This window comes from Hetaerina americana, unplaced genomic scaffold (assembly GCF_022747635.1).
Source record: "Hetaerina americana unplaced genomic scaffold, ioHetAmer1.1.p SCAF_3, whole genome shotgun sequence".
Classification (NCBI taxonomy): Eukaryota; Metazoa; Arthropoda; class Insecta; order Odonata; family Calopterygidae; genus Hetaerina; species Hetaerina americana.
Genome location: NW_027286874.1, coordinates 17,294,500 through 17,315,124, shown reverse-complemented (window position 1 = coordinate 17,315,124; position 20,625 = coordinate 17,294,500). Strand labels below are relative to the sequence as shown.

Here is a 20,625-nt window from a genome sequence, read left to right as displayed (position 1 = left end):
TTTTCACCCCATCTGTCTATCATTATGATGAATATTCTGCATAACCTTTCTCATTTGCATTTAATGATGTATAATTATATGTAATTGCAATCAACTTGGGAGTTACCTTTTATTTAAACTTTTATTTTCTTTCTGACAATTTTAATGATATATAAAGGCACCTGTAATGTCAGTACTCTAAATAAATTAATGAAGAACAAATTATGCAATTAGTTTTCATTATATTTTCACCTTCATTTGAATTATATGGCTATTTATTATAGAATAAGCCAATTGAATTTCCAGTGCTACAAATATACATAAAATTGTTGTTACCACACATTTAAGGTACCTTAATAACACTGTCAACATATTGAGTCAATTCTTTCTGTTCTTGCTAGAACAGAAGAAAAAACTCACAGGATTAAAATATTGTACACCCAATAACATGACAGAAGGACAACTATACCATACGACCATAAAAATATATGGATGATTTAGGCATTTTCAACCTTACTTATTGGGTACTCCAGGCCAACCTGAAATACATTAAGGCCTGGGGCATTCTTCAACAGGTAATATTTAGTTGTTCTGACTAAGGAATTTTCATTACAGCAGGAGAAATCCTGGGGAGTTGCCATGACATGAAGTAAATTATATTACCACATCTTAGTGAGTGATCTAGAAGCTTTATGCTAGAAGGATAGATGTCAGGCCTCGCGTAAGACCTGCATTAACGCTAACATAACATACTGTATGAACTGATCTTTAAAACCTTGAAACAACAATGAAAATTAGCAACTTTTTGATATTCTATTTTGCTTACCCTTTCTCTTTATCATCATTCAAGAACACTAATTAAAATTAAATATATGCACAGTATTATATACTCTAAAAAATATTTATCAGAGAAAAAAATGAAAATACTTACATGGATTGATGATACAAACACAGTCACACAAAGAAGGTATAAATTAGTTCCAGCAAATATATTCTTCACTTCATCCACATCCTTGTCAGAGAAGCCCATTGATTTCAAAGATAATAGAGCCACCTCTAAATGAAGCCACAACCTGGGATAAAAATGAAAAGTCAAAATATTAATCCTCTTTTAGTCTAATGCAATTAGCACATTTGCAAAATAAATATGCATGAGCAATTGAGCATGCTAAGGTGGAACAGGGATCATTGGGCTTCTGAACACAGGGCCTAGGTTAGATTCCAGTTGGGACCTCTCTGCACCTTCAGCTTCACCCTCACTGTGGGCTTTTTTTTTTAGCCCTTCCTGGCAAGCCAAAGGGAAAGGACCTTCTCACCCCCCTCCCTAACACACCTTTGGACTTAGCAAAAGTGAGTCCTACCATCACCTATAAAACAAAGCTTTAGGTTATTTACTGCAGTTCTCTTAATTGATACAACGGAAAGTCGACATTTTCCAGATGCACTCACGCACCATATTTCTCTGGAAACCAATTCTTCTAACTTCAAAATATTGCAGATATTCATGCTATTATGCATGTGCATTTTTTCACATTTTAGACCACTAACACAATTTATTGAGAACATTAATCTGCCGGCCCTGGTGGCTACGGGGTAATGTCCTTATCTGCCAACACACAAGGTTGTGGGTTTGATAACCGTCTAAGTGGGTTTTCCTCCATTTAGGGCTTGGATTCTTGTAATTGTTACTATTGTTATATGTATAAATGGAAAGATTCGGTGTTCAAGTCCCAATCAAGGAAATATTTTTTCTCTTGTGATCTATACAATTCCGTCTTCCCCACCTCTCCTGTGCTCATCCTTTCTCTGTGTTCCTATCCCTTTTCCTTATATCTATTTTCATGTGAATTAATAAACACACACACACACACATATATATATATATATTAATTAATTATTATTATTATAAATTAATACATATATATATGAACCATAAACACAGTAATCAACCCAAAGGTCGGTTTAGTAGGTGATGGTAGAGTTCAGCCAGTACTAAGCCCGACGGCGTGTGAAATTCACACATCAGGGTAGGGGGGCCAGTTTCTTTCCCTGTGCCGGTTATGGTTTCCCAGGAAGACCTGGTACCCGAAAAATCACTTAGCTTGGGTGGAGCTGCAGGTGCCCAGAGTCCCTGGCCCGGGAATCACACCCGGGACCCTCCGGTCAGCAGTCCAATGCTCTACCCACTGGACTACCGCAACCCATATGTATGTATGTATATATATATATATATATATATATATATATATATATATATATATACACTCATATATACAGAAACAGATATAAGGAAAAGGGATAGGAACACATATAAAGGACGAACACAATAGAGGTGGGGAAGGCGGAATCGAACGGATCACAAGAGTAAAAATATTGGGTGAAACTGCCCCCTGACGCCATCTCTTGGCTGAAAGAATCGGGGCGCTTGGCGACATACTACCTTGATCAAAAATTTCCCGGAATTTATTCAGAAAATTAAAAATACAAGTTTATTCATCTAAATCTATATTGTCCCCTTCAAAGTAATCCCCATCGACTGCAACACACTTATGCCAGCGCTTGATCCAATCCTCGAAACATTTTTTATATTCGGTTTTCGGTATGTCCATCAGTGCTTCCTGCGATTTTTCCATTACTTCCTCTCGGCTGCTAAAACGTGTTCCCCGTAATGGTTTTTTAACTCGATTGAACAGAAAGAAGTCACAGGGAGCCAAATCAGGTGAATTCGGTGGCTGTTGGATGGTATTTGTTGCATTTTTCGTCAAAAAATTACGAATAATGATAGCACTGTGCGACGGTGCGTTATCATGGTGCAAAATCCACGAGTTTTCTGCCCACATTTCTGGTCTCTTTCGGCGAATTGCTTCACGCAAACGTCTCATAACGCCCAAATAATACTCTTTGTTTACTGTCTGGCCTTCTGGCAAAAATTCATGATGCACTACACCGTTGTAATCCATGAAAACCGTCAGCATTGCCTTCTTTTTTGACTGAAAACGACGTGGTTTTTTTTGTCTCGGCTCATTTGGTGAACGCCATTCACTTGCCTGATGTCTGGATTGCGTGTCGTACTCATAAACCCACGTCTCGTCTCCAGTAATGATCCTTTTGATGAATGTGGGATCGGATTCAGCCTCGCAAATCATGTCTTTTGCGACGTCAACACGGTCTCTTTTTTGCATGAAATTGAGGTCTTTTGGCATGCTATACGACGGAAACCCAAATCATTAACCACAATGTCTTGGGCGGATCCATAGGCAATGTTCAAGTCCTCCGCTATTTCTCTGATGGTTAATTTGCGGTTATTGACCAACATTTCTTTTACTTTATCAATTTTTTCACCGACTTTCGATGTCGATGGTCTGCCACTGCGTTCATCATCTTCGATTGACTCACGACCACTTCTGAACCGCTCGTGCCACTGGTAAACGACCGTTTTTTTTTAGAGAATCGTTGCCGAAACACTTTTCCAACATTTCCAACGTCCGTGCGCCACTAAATCCGTTTTTTACGCAAAATTTAATACAAGTTCGTTGTTGCAAATTTAAATCCATTTCTGCAATTGTAAAAAATCGCCAACACACACAGAGATAGATGTACTCTTGGCAACGTAACTTTTGCAAATGTCAAGTTATGACACTAAGATTTAAAGGGAATATCAACAACAGATGTACCAATTTAACAAAAAAAACAGAACTCAAATCGGAACGATGGGAGCGCCACACGGTGGTTATTCCGGGAACTTTTTGATCAAGGTAGTATTAGACCCACGGATCTCAGGGTAAATTGACTATCCTCGATAGCTCAAGTGGTTAAGAGCATCCGCCCGGCAAGTGGAAAGATCCGGTGTTCGAGTCCCGGTTGAGGAAATATCTTTACTCTTGTGATCCGTTCGATTCCGCCTTCCCCACCTCTATTGTGTTCGTCCTTTATATGTGTTCCTATCCCTTTTCCTTATATCTGTTTCTGTATATATGAGTATTTATTCGCCGTTTGGCGGGATTTCGTGTTTGAATGTGTATTTGGCCAATGTGGCTCATCTCTTTCTTCTGGCTATGCGTGCCACGAAACGCACTGTTCCTTTCCTGTATGATGTTGTATGAATTCTAACCCACTGTCCTTTCCTTTCCTTGTGTATTGTCTATTTCTCCTTTGGTGGGTGAAACAGCCCCCTGACGCCATCTCTTGGCTGAAAGAATCGGGGCGCTTGGCGACATATTAGACCCACGGATCTCAGGGTAAATTGACTATCCTCGATAGCTCAAGTGGTTAAGAGCATCCGCCCGGCAAGTGGAAAGATCCGGTGTTCGAGTCCCGGTTGAGGAAATATTTTTACTCTTGTGATCCGTTCGATTCCGCCTTCCCCACCTCTATTGTGTTCGTCCTTTATATGTGTTCCTATCCCTTTTCCTTATATCTGTTTCTGTATATATGAGTATATATATATATATATATATATATATATATATATATATATATATATATATATATATATATATATATATATATATATACACATATTTTTATACATGTGTGCCTGTTCCGATGACCCCTACAGCTGTGCTGGCAGGAGCAATCATAATTGCTCTTGGTAGAGCCATCCATGCCACATAGGTCAAAGGATAGGAGCCAGACGAAAGGTAGTCCACGTAGCATCTGTTCCTAAGTGAGGCACCTGCAAAGGCATCTGAACCCAGTCGGGTGGCCATTGAGTGATGGTGTCCCGCTAAAATCACTATTCAAGAAGGCAACCGGAAACCACCTCAATTATCATTCCCAAAAATATAAAGATGGACACTATAGAGAATATGAGTCCTGACAACTACGGCACTTGACCCAATTGCCCCCGCAGTCGTAGAGGCAAGGCTTCCACAGTCATCATCTCATGAAACCCTTGCAAAGAAAAACCGACAGCAGCGGCACCGAAGTAGACCAAGTTAGTTAGAATAGGAACTTGGAATGTTTGGACAATGTTGAGGACAAGAAAATTAAAGAATATAGCACGAGAGATAGAAAGAGGAAATATATACATATTTTTGGTCTTTGAGGGAGGACCCAAAAATAACAGAAATTTTGTTAAAGATTCTTTAGTTCTAAATATATTTACATTAAATTTTGTTCACCTTCAAAGTATTCCCCATTGATCACAATTCACTTCTCAAAATGATGCTTCCATTGTTCGAAATATTTCAGAAATTCATTTAACGGGATGTCCTTTAGGCCTTCTAGCGATTTTTGTTTTACCTCCTTCTCAGTGTCAAAGTGAATTGACCAATGAACGAACTTGGTCATTATTCAGTCATACATGCCACCAAGAAATCAAAAGGAGGAGAAAGTCAATAGGGTATGGATCAGTTAGAGGACATAATCGCGCGTGTTCCTCCATGGAAATATTTAATAGTGTTTGGAATGCGACAGAGGCAAAGGAAGAGATGGTGATGAGGTGGGGGACAACGGTTTAGATACGAGGAATCACCTTGGGGAAAAAGCAATTTATTTCTATAGGAGACAGGGGTTAGTCTTTACCAACACTTGGTTTAGACACCATAAAAGGCATAGGTATATATGGAAAATGCCAGGTGATTCAGATAGGTATCAGCTAGATTATATTGTTGTGTAATCAATTCACACAGTCTCCTGAGAGCAGATGAAGACTGATCATAATTTAGCTTAGCAAAGCGCAATTATGAAGTATAGCATCCTATTCAAAAAGATAAGGCTCGGGAGGCAGGTTTGCAAATGGAAAGTAGAAGTATTAACCGAATTGACAAGGAAAGAGTATCAGCGCATTGTAGAGAAAATCATCGCCCATCTATATTACATGCAGCAATCACATATTGGGATAGGTTCCTCTTCTATAGGATCACATATTTTGGGATAAGCTGGGGGTTACAATAGATAAAAACCATAAACACAGTAATCAACCTGAAGGTCGGTTTGGTCAGTGATGGTAGAGTTCACCCATATGATAGCCACCCCACCATCTCGATCGCAATGAAGGTCATCAATATTTTTAATGCTGTATTGAATAGATACCATTGACCATATGTTAGAATTCAGCCAGTGCTAAGCCCAACAGCGTGTGAAATTCAAACATCAGGGTAGGGGGGCCAGTTCCTTTCCCTGTGCCGGTTATGGTTTCCCAGGATGATCTGGTACCCAAAAACTCACGTAGCTTGGGGAGAGCTACAAGTGCCCAGAGAGGCTTGCCTGGGAATCAAACCCGGGCAGTAGTCCAACACTCTACCCCTGGACTACTGCGACCCACTTACAATAGATATCACTTAAAATTGTACCCAGGAAACATAGATGTGCCTCGAAATGCTCCACTCATTTAATTACCATAGCAATCAGAACCACAGTAAAACCTCATCATTTTACCCCAAGTAATTAAAAAAATGTGTCATTAAAAGTTTAGAGCAGTACTTGATCAGAGATTTCCATATCTCCAATATTATGTATGTGGACGAGTGATTACAGTGATATAGGAGTAAACAGACTATAAACAGCACTTTAACAGATGAATAAGTTGATATTAGGTAAAATTGCTCCATGAAAATCCTTGTTTACATTATCAGTGTTTAACTGAGAAGCTATATTACATAGTACAACAACAAATTTAAAAAATTCAAATTTTTTATAATTATTCTAAATGTATACATTGATATTAGCATTAATATATGGCCCTGAGACTTTGTGTCAGTATAATACTGAATAAACATTACTTTAATTATGTAAGGAATGGAGCTTTTGTATGAAGGGATGAAACATGGTGGATGTGAGTTGTTAGTGAATGAGAGATGGAGTATTTCACATCTCTGGAATGGAAACTTGTGAAATGTAGAGGTGGTTAGTTTCATGGACAGAGAGAGAATTACTAAGAGGTACAGAATTTACTATGACACATCGAAGGACTTGACTTAAGCATAGAATAATTTAGAAACCATGCAGCTTATTTTGTAGCCTACTCCAGCCCAGGTCATTCACATAAGCTGTGGGTCAGGACTACCAGTCTAAAGAATGACAGAGTCCTTGAGTGGCCCAGCCCAGAAAGCTGATCGTCCATCAATAGAGTTCACTTCAAATCAAGCATACCTACTTAAACACCACTCCTTGCCTGCCAAGCACAATGGTATCTCTTTATAGGACATTAAACATTTACATCATGTCTATATGAGACACTCTTGGGGTTACTATTGTGCATACATGAGCTCGAATGGGACCACAATTTGCTTTGATTCTGTGTATTTGTCTGATACCGCGGTGAGCTGTCATGACGGCTTAATCATCCCCAGATGGGTTTTTTAGATTGTGGTGCTACCAAAACCAACTCTCACGCAGTTTGCTCCTACTACTTGAAATAAAGAAATGCACATTTGACGTTGATTCAAATACTGGTATTAGGGTTAGTATGTGTGAGGAAATAAGATCATAAAATACAGAGTAAAACAAGTAGTTCAAAATGGATGAAGTTTATACAATAAATAATAAATAAAAATTTTTCGGAACTCTATAAAACCTATCTTTATTAGAAAGACTACCTATGGTGATGAGACAAGACACACATTACATTAAATTCATTCTCCAATTTTGAAGGAAGAAGACCAAACTTGAACAGAATTGCAATGTTTTTAGAATGTGAACATCAATTAAAATCTTGTTGACAGAATTCTGATCATAACTAAAACAGGATTCTCAGTAGTATGAAAATCAGATGTCCAAAGAGACTCTTCAAGAGATACTGACTCCAATCACTGAAATCTCAAGAAATCAGGACAAAACTAATTTCGCCACCTTTTTCTTAGTGTTGTTTTCTATTAAAAAGCATCCCATAAATTTATTTCCTTCATTAAGCCTTCATTTTCTTTATTAAATTTGTATTACCAAAGCAATGTTTGATTTATTCAGTGTTTTCCCTTAACAAAGCCATTAAAAAATCAGAGACATACACTATACCGATTTATTACTGATTTTTTATTTCTTTCACTTCTGCACAGCTTAGAAACTTTAACGATTTTTGTGATTTCTTTCTTTTTCTTTTTTTAACTAATCAAACAATTAAGTTGATAAAGACAATGATAAATGCAAGGATGCATGATGCAACTCCTCAAGAGCATTTTATTTATAAAATTCAAGTGGTGAATGTTCAAATTTACAAATACTGCGATTCAAAAGATAATTATTACCCTCTCTATGCACCACCTTCTTATTGTGGCAGAGAGTTTAGCACATCCCAATAAACTGGAGATCTATACTGGTGATCGTTAAAGAACCTGGAAGGGCCACCCAAGGAAACAGGTCAAAGGATATGAGACAGACTTGGAGCAGTTCTTGGTTCTCCAGGTTGAGGGTTGGACATTATTATCAATTATATTTTACAAAAAGAATGTTATTGTGAATTCTAGTAAGGAAAAAGCTGGACTGGAAAACTTAAAGACAATATCGCACGTAAAAAGGCAAATGACAGATTAGGAATGAATTCACTATTTTTTCCAGAGCTAAGGAAGTGAAACAACTTATCAATAAATTAAATATGATGTAAATATAAGATTAATTCAAGTAATAACATGGACAAGACAAGGTATTATAGAAAAACTTAAATTCAATTAGTGTTACAGCTGTGATGAAAATGGATGAATTGAGGGCAGGTTTTATCATTAATTGCAGCATAAAACTTCTGGTTACAGCATTCTGGTCTGTAAATAATAGATTATATTGCATACATATGCAAGCAGATTTTTCTTTACAATAATATAATTAATAATGCACACGCATCTATAGAAGATAACAAGGATGAAATCAAGTATATCTGCCATCATTTATGGGAAAAATTAAGTACAGTGAATGCCCATGATATGGTATGAAAATCATCGTGGGATCTTGAAATCCCAAGGTTGGTAGGGAGGATATCCCTACCCAACAATAGGGAAACTGCTTACAGAAAAAGAATAATGCTAATGGATCTGGAGTGACTGAATTTGCCAATTACAAGAACACGATAATAATAATAATAGGTGGAATGCTATTCCCACACTAAAATATACATGAGGCAACATGGAAAACACCAGATGGGAATTTGGCTAACCAAACTGATAATTTAGAAATCAAATGAGGGCATCTTGGCAACCTCCTGAATGTCATTTTGGAGAGGGAATGGTAGACTTAGAACATTGTAGTGACCCTAAAAATTGAGGGCCCTTTTGCTGAAGTCACTTTTCTGCGGAAGTTCATCGCATAAAAACTTGGAAGCAGGAAGAAAATTAGTCAGGAAATCAGTCTCTGTGAATATCCACCAGGGTACCTGTGGTTGTTTTTCATCATTGCCAACTGTCAAATGCTCTTTCTCTTCAAATTCTTACCTGAAATGCCTCATATTTCAGAGATAAGTTTATTCTAAATGACCAAAGAATTACCATTTTGGATAACTAAGAATAATTATGAAAGATCTGGTGCTTTCCCGGCGTATTAGTTGGGTGAATTCTTCTCGGGTCTTCCATCGGGTCAATGGCTCCATAGCTGCCGACGTTTCGATTCCCGACTCGGTCATCGTCATCAGGGCTGATTGACAGGGCAGGGCTGAATCAGCCCTAATGACGATGACCAAGTCGGGAATCGAAACGTCGGCAGCTATGGAGCCACTGACCCGGAGGAAGACCCGAGAAGAATTCACCTAAGAATAATTACTTCACAGCAGTATAAGGTATTCCAGAAGAAATAAAATACCATATGAAAAATTATAATATGGTATATCTCTTTTTCTTACATAAAATATTGAGTAGGACTTCTTCAGCTAGCCACATCGAAGCAGATATATATAATTATTTTAAGTTCTTATTTGTTGAATTTGAGCTAATGAACCGTAGTTCTTTCATATTAGGAATAATCACAAACAAACGATACAAATACTCTGATTTTATTCTTCATAATGGTTTGCTTAGGTAATGTAGAGGAACAAAATAAATGAATAATATTATATAAACAATATGATAACCGCAATCAGTAACTAGATTGCAAAAATGTCAATATCAACATGTAGTTATCTCCATACTTTAAAAATTAAAATAAAGCTGTGAGTCTGATTGCTAAATATAATTAACACATTCCATGCAAGGGTATCTTTGCCAACTGTCCTTAAATTTAACTGAATTACTGATCAAAATGTAATGATGGCAAATATAGGGTAGGCCTGACTAAAAATTAACAGAAATGACAAGACCACAAGCATGTAACATTGAACAGCATTTGGAGATTTATATTAAGTTTCTACATTCAGAACTGAGAATACACTTAACTATTTTCATGGATTATAATATGAGTTTATCTAACTTAACGATTTTTGCATATATACAGCTAACCTATACCATTTATGATTACAGAGGAAACGATAAGTAGATATATGACAGCATATGTATTTATGCAAAGTCATAACATATTGGGGATAAGGTAGTCCAATGGTAAAACATTAGGCTACTGACCAGTGAGCCCGCATTCAATTCCCGAGCACACCTTGGGGCACCCTCAGCTTCACTCAAGAGAGAGAAAGGGAAAGGAAAAACATGGGGGATGACATATTGTATACTCAAGACTCCAGAAAAGGAAGGGCAATCAAGAATAAAATTGTGTGGCAACAGTCCACCCAGAAGGCTCTAAATTCCTTTAGAAAAATGTCCAACAGAATATTAGTTTGAGGTATACACCATAATCACTTGTTTACATATCATAAAGGAGATTGGTCAAAATGAAAGAAAAGTTCATAAATGCAAAGACAATCAGGTGGCAGTAAAAGCCCTTAACTCTCCACGGTGAACATTATGTCTACTAGAGGAATGTTGTGGCTCTATGAATTAAATACGTATAAAGAATAAGCCATGTGGTGAAGGCTATAAATTACATAGCAGATGAACTAACAGAAGAGCAAGCATTTACTCAAATGGTTCATAGCCAACTGCACTTCTATGCCTTCAACAGGAATTTCAGAGAGAAGTGGAGATTAAGAGAACACTGCAAGATTACACAGAACATGCAAGAATTAAGACAAAACAAACTCAATACAGAAAGACCAAGGCCAAGTTATAGATTATTGTCTTTGGACAGCAGTCAACTAGGACAATAGTAGAACTTCTAACTGACCACTATCAAGTGATGAGCTATGCATCTTCCTGGAATTGTAGACATGACACGGTCCACGTGGTGCGAAGAGGAGCAAATATCCACACCCCAAAATGTATGTAATTTCACTCTAATAGCAAGGACACAATATACCTGGACTGATCATTTTGAAAGCCCATGGTTATGAGGGGCATGCCTATGGTCTGCTAGCTTTAAATTATAGGATAGGACACCTCTCAGTTAAATTAATTTTAAACCTCCAGCTTCAAACTTTGGAGAACAAATTAATATACGAAGGTATATTCCAAAGGGAAGGTCTTCATTTTTTTCAGAAATAGAGAGAAATGATTATTTTCTATAATTGATACATCATTTTGAAGTTGAACGTTCCTCTACATTTTTCTACATAATCACTATTTTCACAAATGCATTTTTTAAGTGCAGTCTTCACATGCCCATGTTATGCCAGCTTACCACCGAATTGTTGATGGAGTGTTGGACCTCATCTTTCACCTCGTCATCATCGCATGTTATGGATGATGAAACACAATCACATGACTGGTAGCATTTCTCTTTGCCCAAGCTTTGAACATTCAAACAAACACAGTGAGCCGGTAAACATAATGGCAATATGTTTTGGGATTGATTCAGGGTATGTTGTTTGACTTCATGGCTCCCGGGATCACAATAAATCCTGGCAGGTATTATGAGACATTTAAAACAACTCAGATGGACGATTTAGAGCCAGAGAAGAGGAATGTTTAACTAGGACATAAGCCTTCCCCGCAAAAATATTTGCCCCAACTTCGCCTATCAAACTGTCACCCTCCTGCAAGAGTTTGGGTGGGACATAATCACCCGCGCACCCTATAGCCTGGACTAAGCACCCACTGGCTACTACTTGCTTCCTAATTTGAAATACCATTTGTCCAGAAGTTTCTTCAGCAATAATGACAAGGTGAAAGATGAGGTACAACACTTCCTCAACAACATGGGGGCGAGCTGGTATGACATGGCCATACAAGAACAGCCCCAGCACCTACAAAAATACAGCAACCAAAATGAAAATCATGTATAAAAATAGAAGAATGTTTAAGCTTAAAATTGATGAATCAATTCTCGAAAATAAATGCATCTTTCAATTTCTTAAAAATTTGGTGATCTTCCTTTAGGGATTAGTGTCATACCATGTACCTTATCACATCTTCATACAATTAATCTATATTATATGGGTACTGCCTAACCTATATGGAACTAAAAACCTTTACTTGAATCTGATTGCACTCAATCTTCTTTCAACCAACAGGAGTATAATATGAGAAACCTCATTTCAATTGCTTAAGCACTAAAATAATGTCCATTAAGGGATCTAACAGACATCAAGGTGGGTAAGAGCAACATCAACATCAGTATAAAAAAAAGTGATTCAGCTCATAGGGGACCACATCCAAGCTCATCATTGGCAATGGTAAGCCCATGTAGATCACCGACAATCCCTGAATAAATGGTCACCACTGTATCCATGGACCTAATGGTACTAGCAATGATGCGCATGCACACATGCTGGGCAGCTTACAATATGAGCCACATGGACGGGATCATGAACTAAAAGACTGCCATGATATTGCTTATATAACAAAAATAACAATTACATTTTTTCTCCTATATTCAACTATCATTTATTCACCTAATGATAAATGAGTAGAGGCCCTATGGTAAACATGCCTTACCTCAATTTCCCAATTCCAATAGGTGTGTAGATTACTTTTATTTTAGTACTACCATCTTCTTCACTAGAATTGCTATTATTGACTATTACAAGGTCCTTAAGACGATTGCTTAAAAAGTCATACTGCAATATAGGAAGATACAGGCCTTCAGGTGACATCCTAAAAAATAAAAAAATAACTATATGTATGTATATATTCTATTGTTTCAGGCTTCACTTCGTGGAAGTAATTGATATCCATTATTAAAATAGAAAGAAAGACTCGTACTTTTCCACAGATTTAAATCTGTGGAAAAGTACGAGTCTTTCTTTCTATTTTAATAATGGATGTATTTATGTAGTCCAGAGACCTTTGCTAATACAAATTTTATTTATGACACAACAATATAGAAATTTCACAGTTAATTCTCTCTAAAAACAGTAATAAAATGTATTCATGTGAATATCTCACTCATCCTTTGTAAATAATAGTTACACTGAATAAATGTTTCTTTTGCTTTCCAGACTTCCTCTGGTGTACCTCTCAACCATAGCAAATACTCATGGTAACAGGTTGAAACTATTTATTCAAGTTACTCTACCAATTGAAGGTAGGTTTTCTTTGGTCTACATTATTCCCTTCTTCATTACTTTGTAACATCTTCCTGCCTCCACGTTGTCTGAAAAGTCTTTTTTTTCTGCTCAGTGGGTTCATTTTTCACCCTTCTTTCCTGGACTTCAACATCCCACCGCCTTTCAGTATTTCCTCCATCCACTTTTCCTACCTTTTTTGGGTTTAAACCAGCAAATTCCTCCCTTCGCTCTTAAAATTTCAAGAGGAATTCTGAAGTTTTAAATATGGTGGGTAAAGAGAAGTACTGGTGTAAATCTAAAACAAGTAGGAAAAGTGGATGAAGGATATATTGAAAGGTAGTTGGATGTTGAAGGCCAGGATAGAAGGGTGAAAAATGAATAAACGGGGCAGAAAATGAAAGAGAATACATTTTCACGACAGCATGAAGGCCAGTAGAAATTAAGTTTGCTAAAAGTTAGATTTTCCTTTCACTCATTTTGAAGTCAAATCTCACAGTTATGTTCTCACTTAATTCAAAATGCTATGAAATTCAAAGTTAAGATCAGATACCAACAAAAAGCATGAGTCTTACACCTATTTAGCATGCATAAATTAAAATAAATCAACAATTAAATTGAAACCCATGACTAGCAAAAATAATTTATTCTGAAATCCATCTCAAGTCTTGACAAGTTATGAAAGGCTTAGTCCCAAGTGTGACTTCAGGTTGAAACTTTCGTATTCGATTAATATTGCGCATCTAGGAACATGGGCATGATTAATGAACTTTGCTCGCACATGGATGACAGCCCCTGTGATTGCACAATTCTAAACAACTTCTGACCCTTTCTACTGTAAAGTATGTCATAGTCTGACAAACACTCTTAACAATGCATTATAAACTCACCAAGATTTTTTACAAAAATAATCAGTAATTATGTATTCTATAGTAAATACTTGTACAATATATGGATTTTGATATGATGATATTTTATGAAATGACAGGTGAGCATATCTGCATATTTATTTTTTAAGTTAATGAACCTTTGGTTAACACCTCATTATTATATTTTTTTAACAATAATTGATACAATAGCTTGTATGTACTATAAAACCAATTATGACAAAGTTAAAAGAATTTTAAAGGCAATTATTTGACACAGGCAATGGGTGAAAATGATTCAGCAAAATATAAAAAGAATATGTAGATGCAAATTTAAGAGGTTCACATATATTACATTGAATTTCTTGAATTGAAAATTAACACATGAAAGATATCATACATACAAGTTAAAGTATCTTTTTAGCTTGTATTAAAAAACCACAATAATTAACCTGATGGTTGGTTGGATATGCGAGGGTAGAGCTCACTTAGTAATCACCACTCTCATTTAGCCAAACAGTCTGTGAAATTCAGGATAGGGGTGATCATTTCTTTTCCTTGTGCTGCTTATGGTTTCCCAGGAAGATCTGGCTCCCAAAACAATCACACAGCTTGGGTGAAGCTGAGAGTGCCCAGAGGTATCCCTGGGAATCAAACCCGGGCCCTCCAGTCAGTAGTCCAATGCTCTACCCTCTGGACTGCCACATACCCTATTAGCTTAATTATATTTGCGTAAATATAACTTAATCCCAGGATTTTGAAGAAACAAACCTTAGTACTGGGCCAAGTTCAGGAGGCAGAGATTTCACAGGTAAGGAAGCATATTCAGTCATAATAGAAAAGCCAACTCTACTCTTCAAGTGAGTAACTGGTGTTTCATTTAACTTATAAAGGCCTTGAGGTTCTTGTCCTTTCGCTCTTGCCTTCTGATGTGGATGAATATCCTAGATAGTAATGGGTACACACAAATATATGTATTTACAAAAAATTATAAAATGTCTTAAGTTATTCACGTATTATAAACATTTTTATGCATGCAATGGAATGAAAAAAAATGCTTGATAGGGTTTCAATAATATAACCAGCTAAAAGAGATTAGGGTACTCCCACTAGGTTGGCAAATAGAGGACAGAAGCCTAAAATTTTTGCCAAGAACAATATATATTTTTCTACAATGATGACAGGTATTTTCACTCAATAAGAGAATTTCTGCTAATGTTTTCATCGCAACATCAATTTACAACTTCATCACTTTCATTCTGATTAGTATTTTATCACCAAACAAGATTTGAGTACATGAATTACTCTCTACAGCATGGTAGAAGATGATAAAAATAAACTGCATTAGACCAGTCCAATAATAAGCAACATTTCAAGATTAAAATTTTTCTGCCACTTTGGGTTACCAGGAGGAAGTAGGGACTGGGGCACAGAAATACAATTTACCTTGGAAAGGTACAAACCTTCCCTAGCTGAGTACAAGCGAGGGTAAAGATTAGAATTTGTAATGTAGACCTCAAAATATGATTTTACTTATTAAAGAGTGCAAAACTGAAAATATCTTATTTTGCAATTTTTTCAGACATATACTAGGTATCATACTAGACATTTTCAAGTATTTCATAAAATATTCTTGTTGTGTCTTAGTATCATCACTACATAAACACCAAATAATATTTGTCAAGGAGAATGATTTTTACACTCTGAAATTGTTGCAATGTTCTCTCCCTGTAAAATCTAGTTTCATCACCTGAGACGCTGTAATATTTTGTCTGAAGAATTTCTTCTACAATTTCATGAAGGAAATATTAACTCACAGAATTTATTTTGGCTTTCCCAATTCATGTAGGAATTCCTCCTACAAAATCCTTCAACTCAGGACAGTCTTCATTCAGTTTGAGCTTGATGAGATCATTAAAATGCCTGTTAAAGACTGTTAAACCTTCCTCACTAAATACCACATTAACAAGGATGACCAAATACCACATTAGCAAGAACAATTGAAAGTATAGTTGATTCTATATCAATATTTGAGTATAATGCAAATGTCATTTTCGACTCAAAGATTTTTCCTGCAGCCATTACATGCATTTAACTTTTTGTATGCATTCTGAATCTGACCTGAAGAGATGAGTTGATGACTCCAAATGTCATAATAGATGGGGTAATAGTGTAAATTGCAAGCCTTTTATAACTATTGGCCTCTCCTCCATTGCAGGGAGACATAGATGAATAGATAAACAAGTTCAATGGGTTGTTATATTATTTGGGCATATGATAATTTCATAAGTAATGCTCTATGGGTTGGTCTGGTAGATAATGTGCCTACATGCTTACACTGTACAAATATAATGCTAACTTCAATGGATACAGCTTCCACACATAGTACACAGAAAATAGGCAAAGAAAATTCAAACAAATTCATTAGAAACATTTGTACAGTTAGTTCATGAAAGAAAAAACTTATCACAGAATGTAGGGAGATGCATTTATATAGATTCTGCAAACAAAATGCGTATTAGTGCCTGTTATATGTACATATCCCATCTGAGGTCAAGCGATAATCTCAATTTGTTGTTCTATGTATGTGTACGCTGCTGTGGGTGTAGTTTTTCATGTTGTTCATTTTGCATGTGCTATTGTTCCTATTTACGGGTGGTGACCTAACACCACAACCACAAACCCTTGCGGCGGCTTGCGGGATATCAAGTAGATGTAGATACTTTGATTCCATACTTGGCTGGCTTTGATGGAATATATTTAGTGAATTTAGTTCAACCCCGGTATGCAAAAAGATGCTTGTCGATTGTCAGATGCTCTGTTGGCTTATAATGTTTTGCCAAATTACTATTGATCATTGCTCAAAGGTCTCGTATATGAGCAGCCTTATAACTCTCCATGAGCTGAGCACAAGTATTGGCATCATCAAATTGAATAAAACAAATGATGTTCCAGAAGCGACTGATCCCCATTTCATACAATGGATACGAGTATGACTTCTACATTTCCCTTGCATTGTCAGTATTTGAGTTTTTGGCGCCTGAGTTTATCAGAATAGCCAGGAAAGCATAAAATTCCTAAAGCTAAAAACCTTTGCATACGAATGGTTTTTCCCCAGGATTTTTTCATTATATGCTGCATATTTTGAGCTTGCTTTTGTATTCGTAGTAGTAGTTTTAGGGGTTTGTAGGGTGCGTCGACAGCTATGGTCATTTTGCACCACTGTCATTACGTAAAACTTATGTTCCTTTTAAACTAGGAATAGGTAAACAGATAAATACGAATAAATATATAAATAAATAAAATAGACAAAAAAAAAAGGAAAATGCTAAAATCAAAAGCATTAAAATTATGCGCTCCGAAGCTAAAGCTGCCCCATTAAACCGGTTGCCCTTAAAAAAGTTAAGACTCGATTTATAGACCCAGAGTCATCCCCTAAAATATTTTTTAAGTCTCCCCTTATCTTCAACATGTCTCTGACCCTTTGGTATGTTGTACATTCCGTCAGGATATGTTTTATCGTCAGGGGTTGGAAACACTCATTGCAGCGGGGCTGTTCTTTTACCTCCGCAAAGAGGTACGAATGAGTGAGGGCAGAGTGTCCTATTCTCAGGCGCGTAATCATGACCTCTTCCCTCCGAATGTTCCGGATGGAAGAGGACCATGGTGAAACGACCGGTTTTATTGCCCTGAGTTTATTATTTTGAAGAGACTGCCAAGTCTCCTTCCACTGATGCAGGACCGAGTTCCGCAAGGCGGCCTTCACGTCCTCCATTGGAACCAAGGTGGAGTCGGTCTCCGGTTGTCGAAGGGCATCCTTCGCTGCCTGGTCAGCTTTTTCGTTGCCTCTTATGCCGACGTGACCAGGAGTCCATATAAAGGAGACCCTGTTCCCCTTTCTCTGAAGGGACAACAGGGTATAATGGATCTCCTGGACTATCGGGTGCACAGGTGCAAAGGCCGATAAAGATTTTAGGGCGCTCAACGAGTCGGTGCAGATGAGGAAAGAGCCATTGCTTTCTTTTATTTCTCCTAGGGCCGTCCTTATGGCTGACAGCTCGGCTGTGAAAATGCTGCAAGAAGTGTGCAGTTTTTTCCTCACGACTCCATGGTAGTGGGACACGACCGCATAGGCACATGCAGATTCTGACTTTGACCCGTCGGTGTAGACTGGGACAAAGTCAGAAAGTGAGCTGAGGACGGCACTGAAGAGCTGCTGGTATTCGGAATCGGTCGTTTTGGCTTTGCGGCGTGCACTGGCAATGAGTTTAATATCCGGCATTGGTGTTAACCAAGGCGGATACTTAGCATAGGAGACGGGGCATATTTGAGGAAATGTAAAATTTACCTCATTAATAAAATCATTAAAACGAACGGCAAAGGGCCTAGTTGCCCTTCTCCGCCTGTTAAATAAGTCTAAAAACCGTTGGTTAAAAACTATGTTAAAACAAGGGTGGATTGTCTCTGATAAAATTTTACAGGCATAGTTGCCCATTAAAATCATCCTGCGGGTTTCCAACGGAGGCTCCCCTGCGTCTGCAAGTAAGCTTGGGACTGGGCTTGTTCTAAATGCCCCGGTGGCCAACCGTATCCCAGCATTGTGGACACATGTGAGTGGTCTCAAGTAAGACTCTCGTCCTGAGGAATACACTATGGAACCATAGTCCAGTTTGGATCGCACCAAGCCTCTGTACAATAAAAGCATGGTGGAGCGGTCTGCTCCCCAAGTGGAGTGAGTTAAAAACTTTAAAACGTTGAGGGTTTGGCGACACCTCTCGCGTAACACGCGGATATGCTCCCGCCAGTTCAGCTTTTGGTCCAGGATCATGCCGAGAAAGCGGACGGACTCCACAAATGGAAGAATCCTACCCAACAGGGTTAGGGTCGGGGTAACGTGGTAACCGCGAAGACGGTGAAAGTGCACGCATTTCGTTTTCTCCATGGAGAAACGAAATCCGTTCTTTCGCGACCACTCTCCCAGTTTGTTTAGAGTCACCTGGGCTTGCCTGGAAGCGTTTGGCAGTCGTGTCGACCGGCAAAATATGGCTAAGTCGTCCACATAGAGCGATGCCATCACCGGGGCATTGATGCATTCCACCACGTCGTTGATGGCGATGGCAAATAACGTCACGCTCAGTACTGAACCCTGGGGTACCCCGTTCTCCTGTGTAAAAGATCGGGATAAGTGCTTCCCAGTCCTTACTTTAAAAAGGCGGTTAGTTAAAAAATTTCTGATAAATAGGGCCATGTTGCCTCTAAATCCCCACTTGTGGAGCGTGTTGAGGATTCTCCATCGCCACACACTATCATAGGCCTTCTCCAGGTCGAAAAAGACTGCTATGACGTGTTGACGGTGGAGAAAGGCTTCCTGGATGAAGTTCTCAGTGCGCACCAGATGGTCTGTCGTGGACCTGCCACGCCGAAAGCCGCACTGAGCGTCGGAGAGCAGGTGTCGACTCTCCAAGCACCACATGAGACGTCGGTTTACCATCCGTTCCATCACCTTGCACAGGCAGCTGGTGAGAGATATGGGACGGTAGTTGTTCGGGTCATTTTTGTCCTTGCCCTGTTTTGGGATTGGTATCACGATGGACTCTCGCCAGGCATTTGGAAAACTGCCCTCGTTCCAAAGTTGGTTGAGGGTATTTAGGACCTCCCCAATCGCAGTTTCCGGAATGTTCCGGAGAAATGCGTTGTGGATTTCGTCCGCCCCTGGCGAGGTGTAATGGGAGTCTTCGATGGCGGATTTAAGCTCCCAGGACGTGAAAGGCTCATTGTAATATTCACTTGTAGGACCTGCACCAAAATTGAGAGGGACTCTCTCGCATCGCCTCTTCAGGTTCGCAAAGTCCGCGGCATAGCCCTCGTCACTGCTATTGGCCGCGAACTGACTGGCAAATATGTTGCTTATTTCGGCAGGTGAATTAACCACCCGGCCAGCAACAAGCAATGGCGAGATGACAAATGAGCCCTTGGACCCGGAGATTTTCTTGACTTTGTCCCATACCTGACCAAGCGGCGTGCGATGGTTGATGGTAGAGACGTATTCTATCCAGGAAGCCCTCTTGGCCTCCTTCACGGCCCTTCGAGCTCGCGCTCTCAGGCGGCGGTACGATGCCAGATTAGTTGCCGTGGGATATTTTCTAAAAATATTTAATGCTTTTTTCCTCGCCCGAATCGCCCGGTCGCATTCCCCGTTCCACCAGGGGACAGGAGCTCGATTAATGTTCCCGGACGTACGAGGGATACTTTTGGTAGCTGCCGCCAACAGCGTTGAACTTAGTTTATCGACGTTGTGCAACGCGTCGAAACTTGCGTCGTGTTTATATGTAAACGTACGCTTAAAAAGTGGCCAGTCCGCACGGTTAATAC

The 20,625-nt window shown here is 38.5% G+C and overlaps 1 protein-coding gene across 1 annotated transcript in view; it reads right to left on the bottom strand.

Moving 5' to 3' along the window:
* LOC139690374 (lipid scramblase CLPTM1L) overlaps positions 1 to 20,625 on the bottom strand; it is a 56,130-nt gene that overhangs the window by 22,005 nt on the left and 13,500 nt on the right. The window contains exons 4-6 of the mRNA XM_071587804.1: positions 15,025 to 15,197; positions 12,819 to 12,977; positions 911 to 1,052 (exon numbers count right to left, since the gene is read on the bottom strand). Coding sequence (XP_071443905.1) covers positions 911 to 1,052; positions 12,819 to 12,977; positions 15,025 to 15,197 — 474 coding nt within the window. The remainder of the gene's footprint in view (positions 1 to 910; positions 1,053 to 12,818; positions 12,978 to 15,024; positions 15,198 to 20,625) is intronic.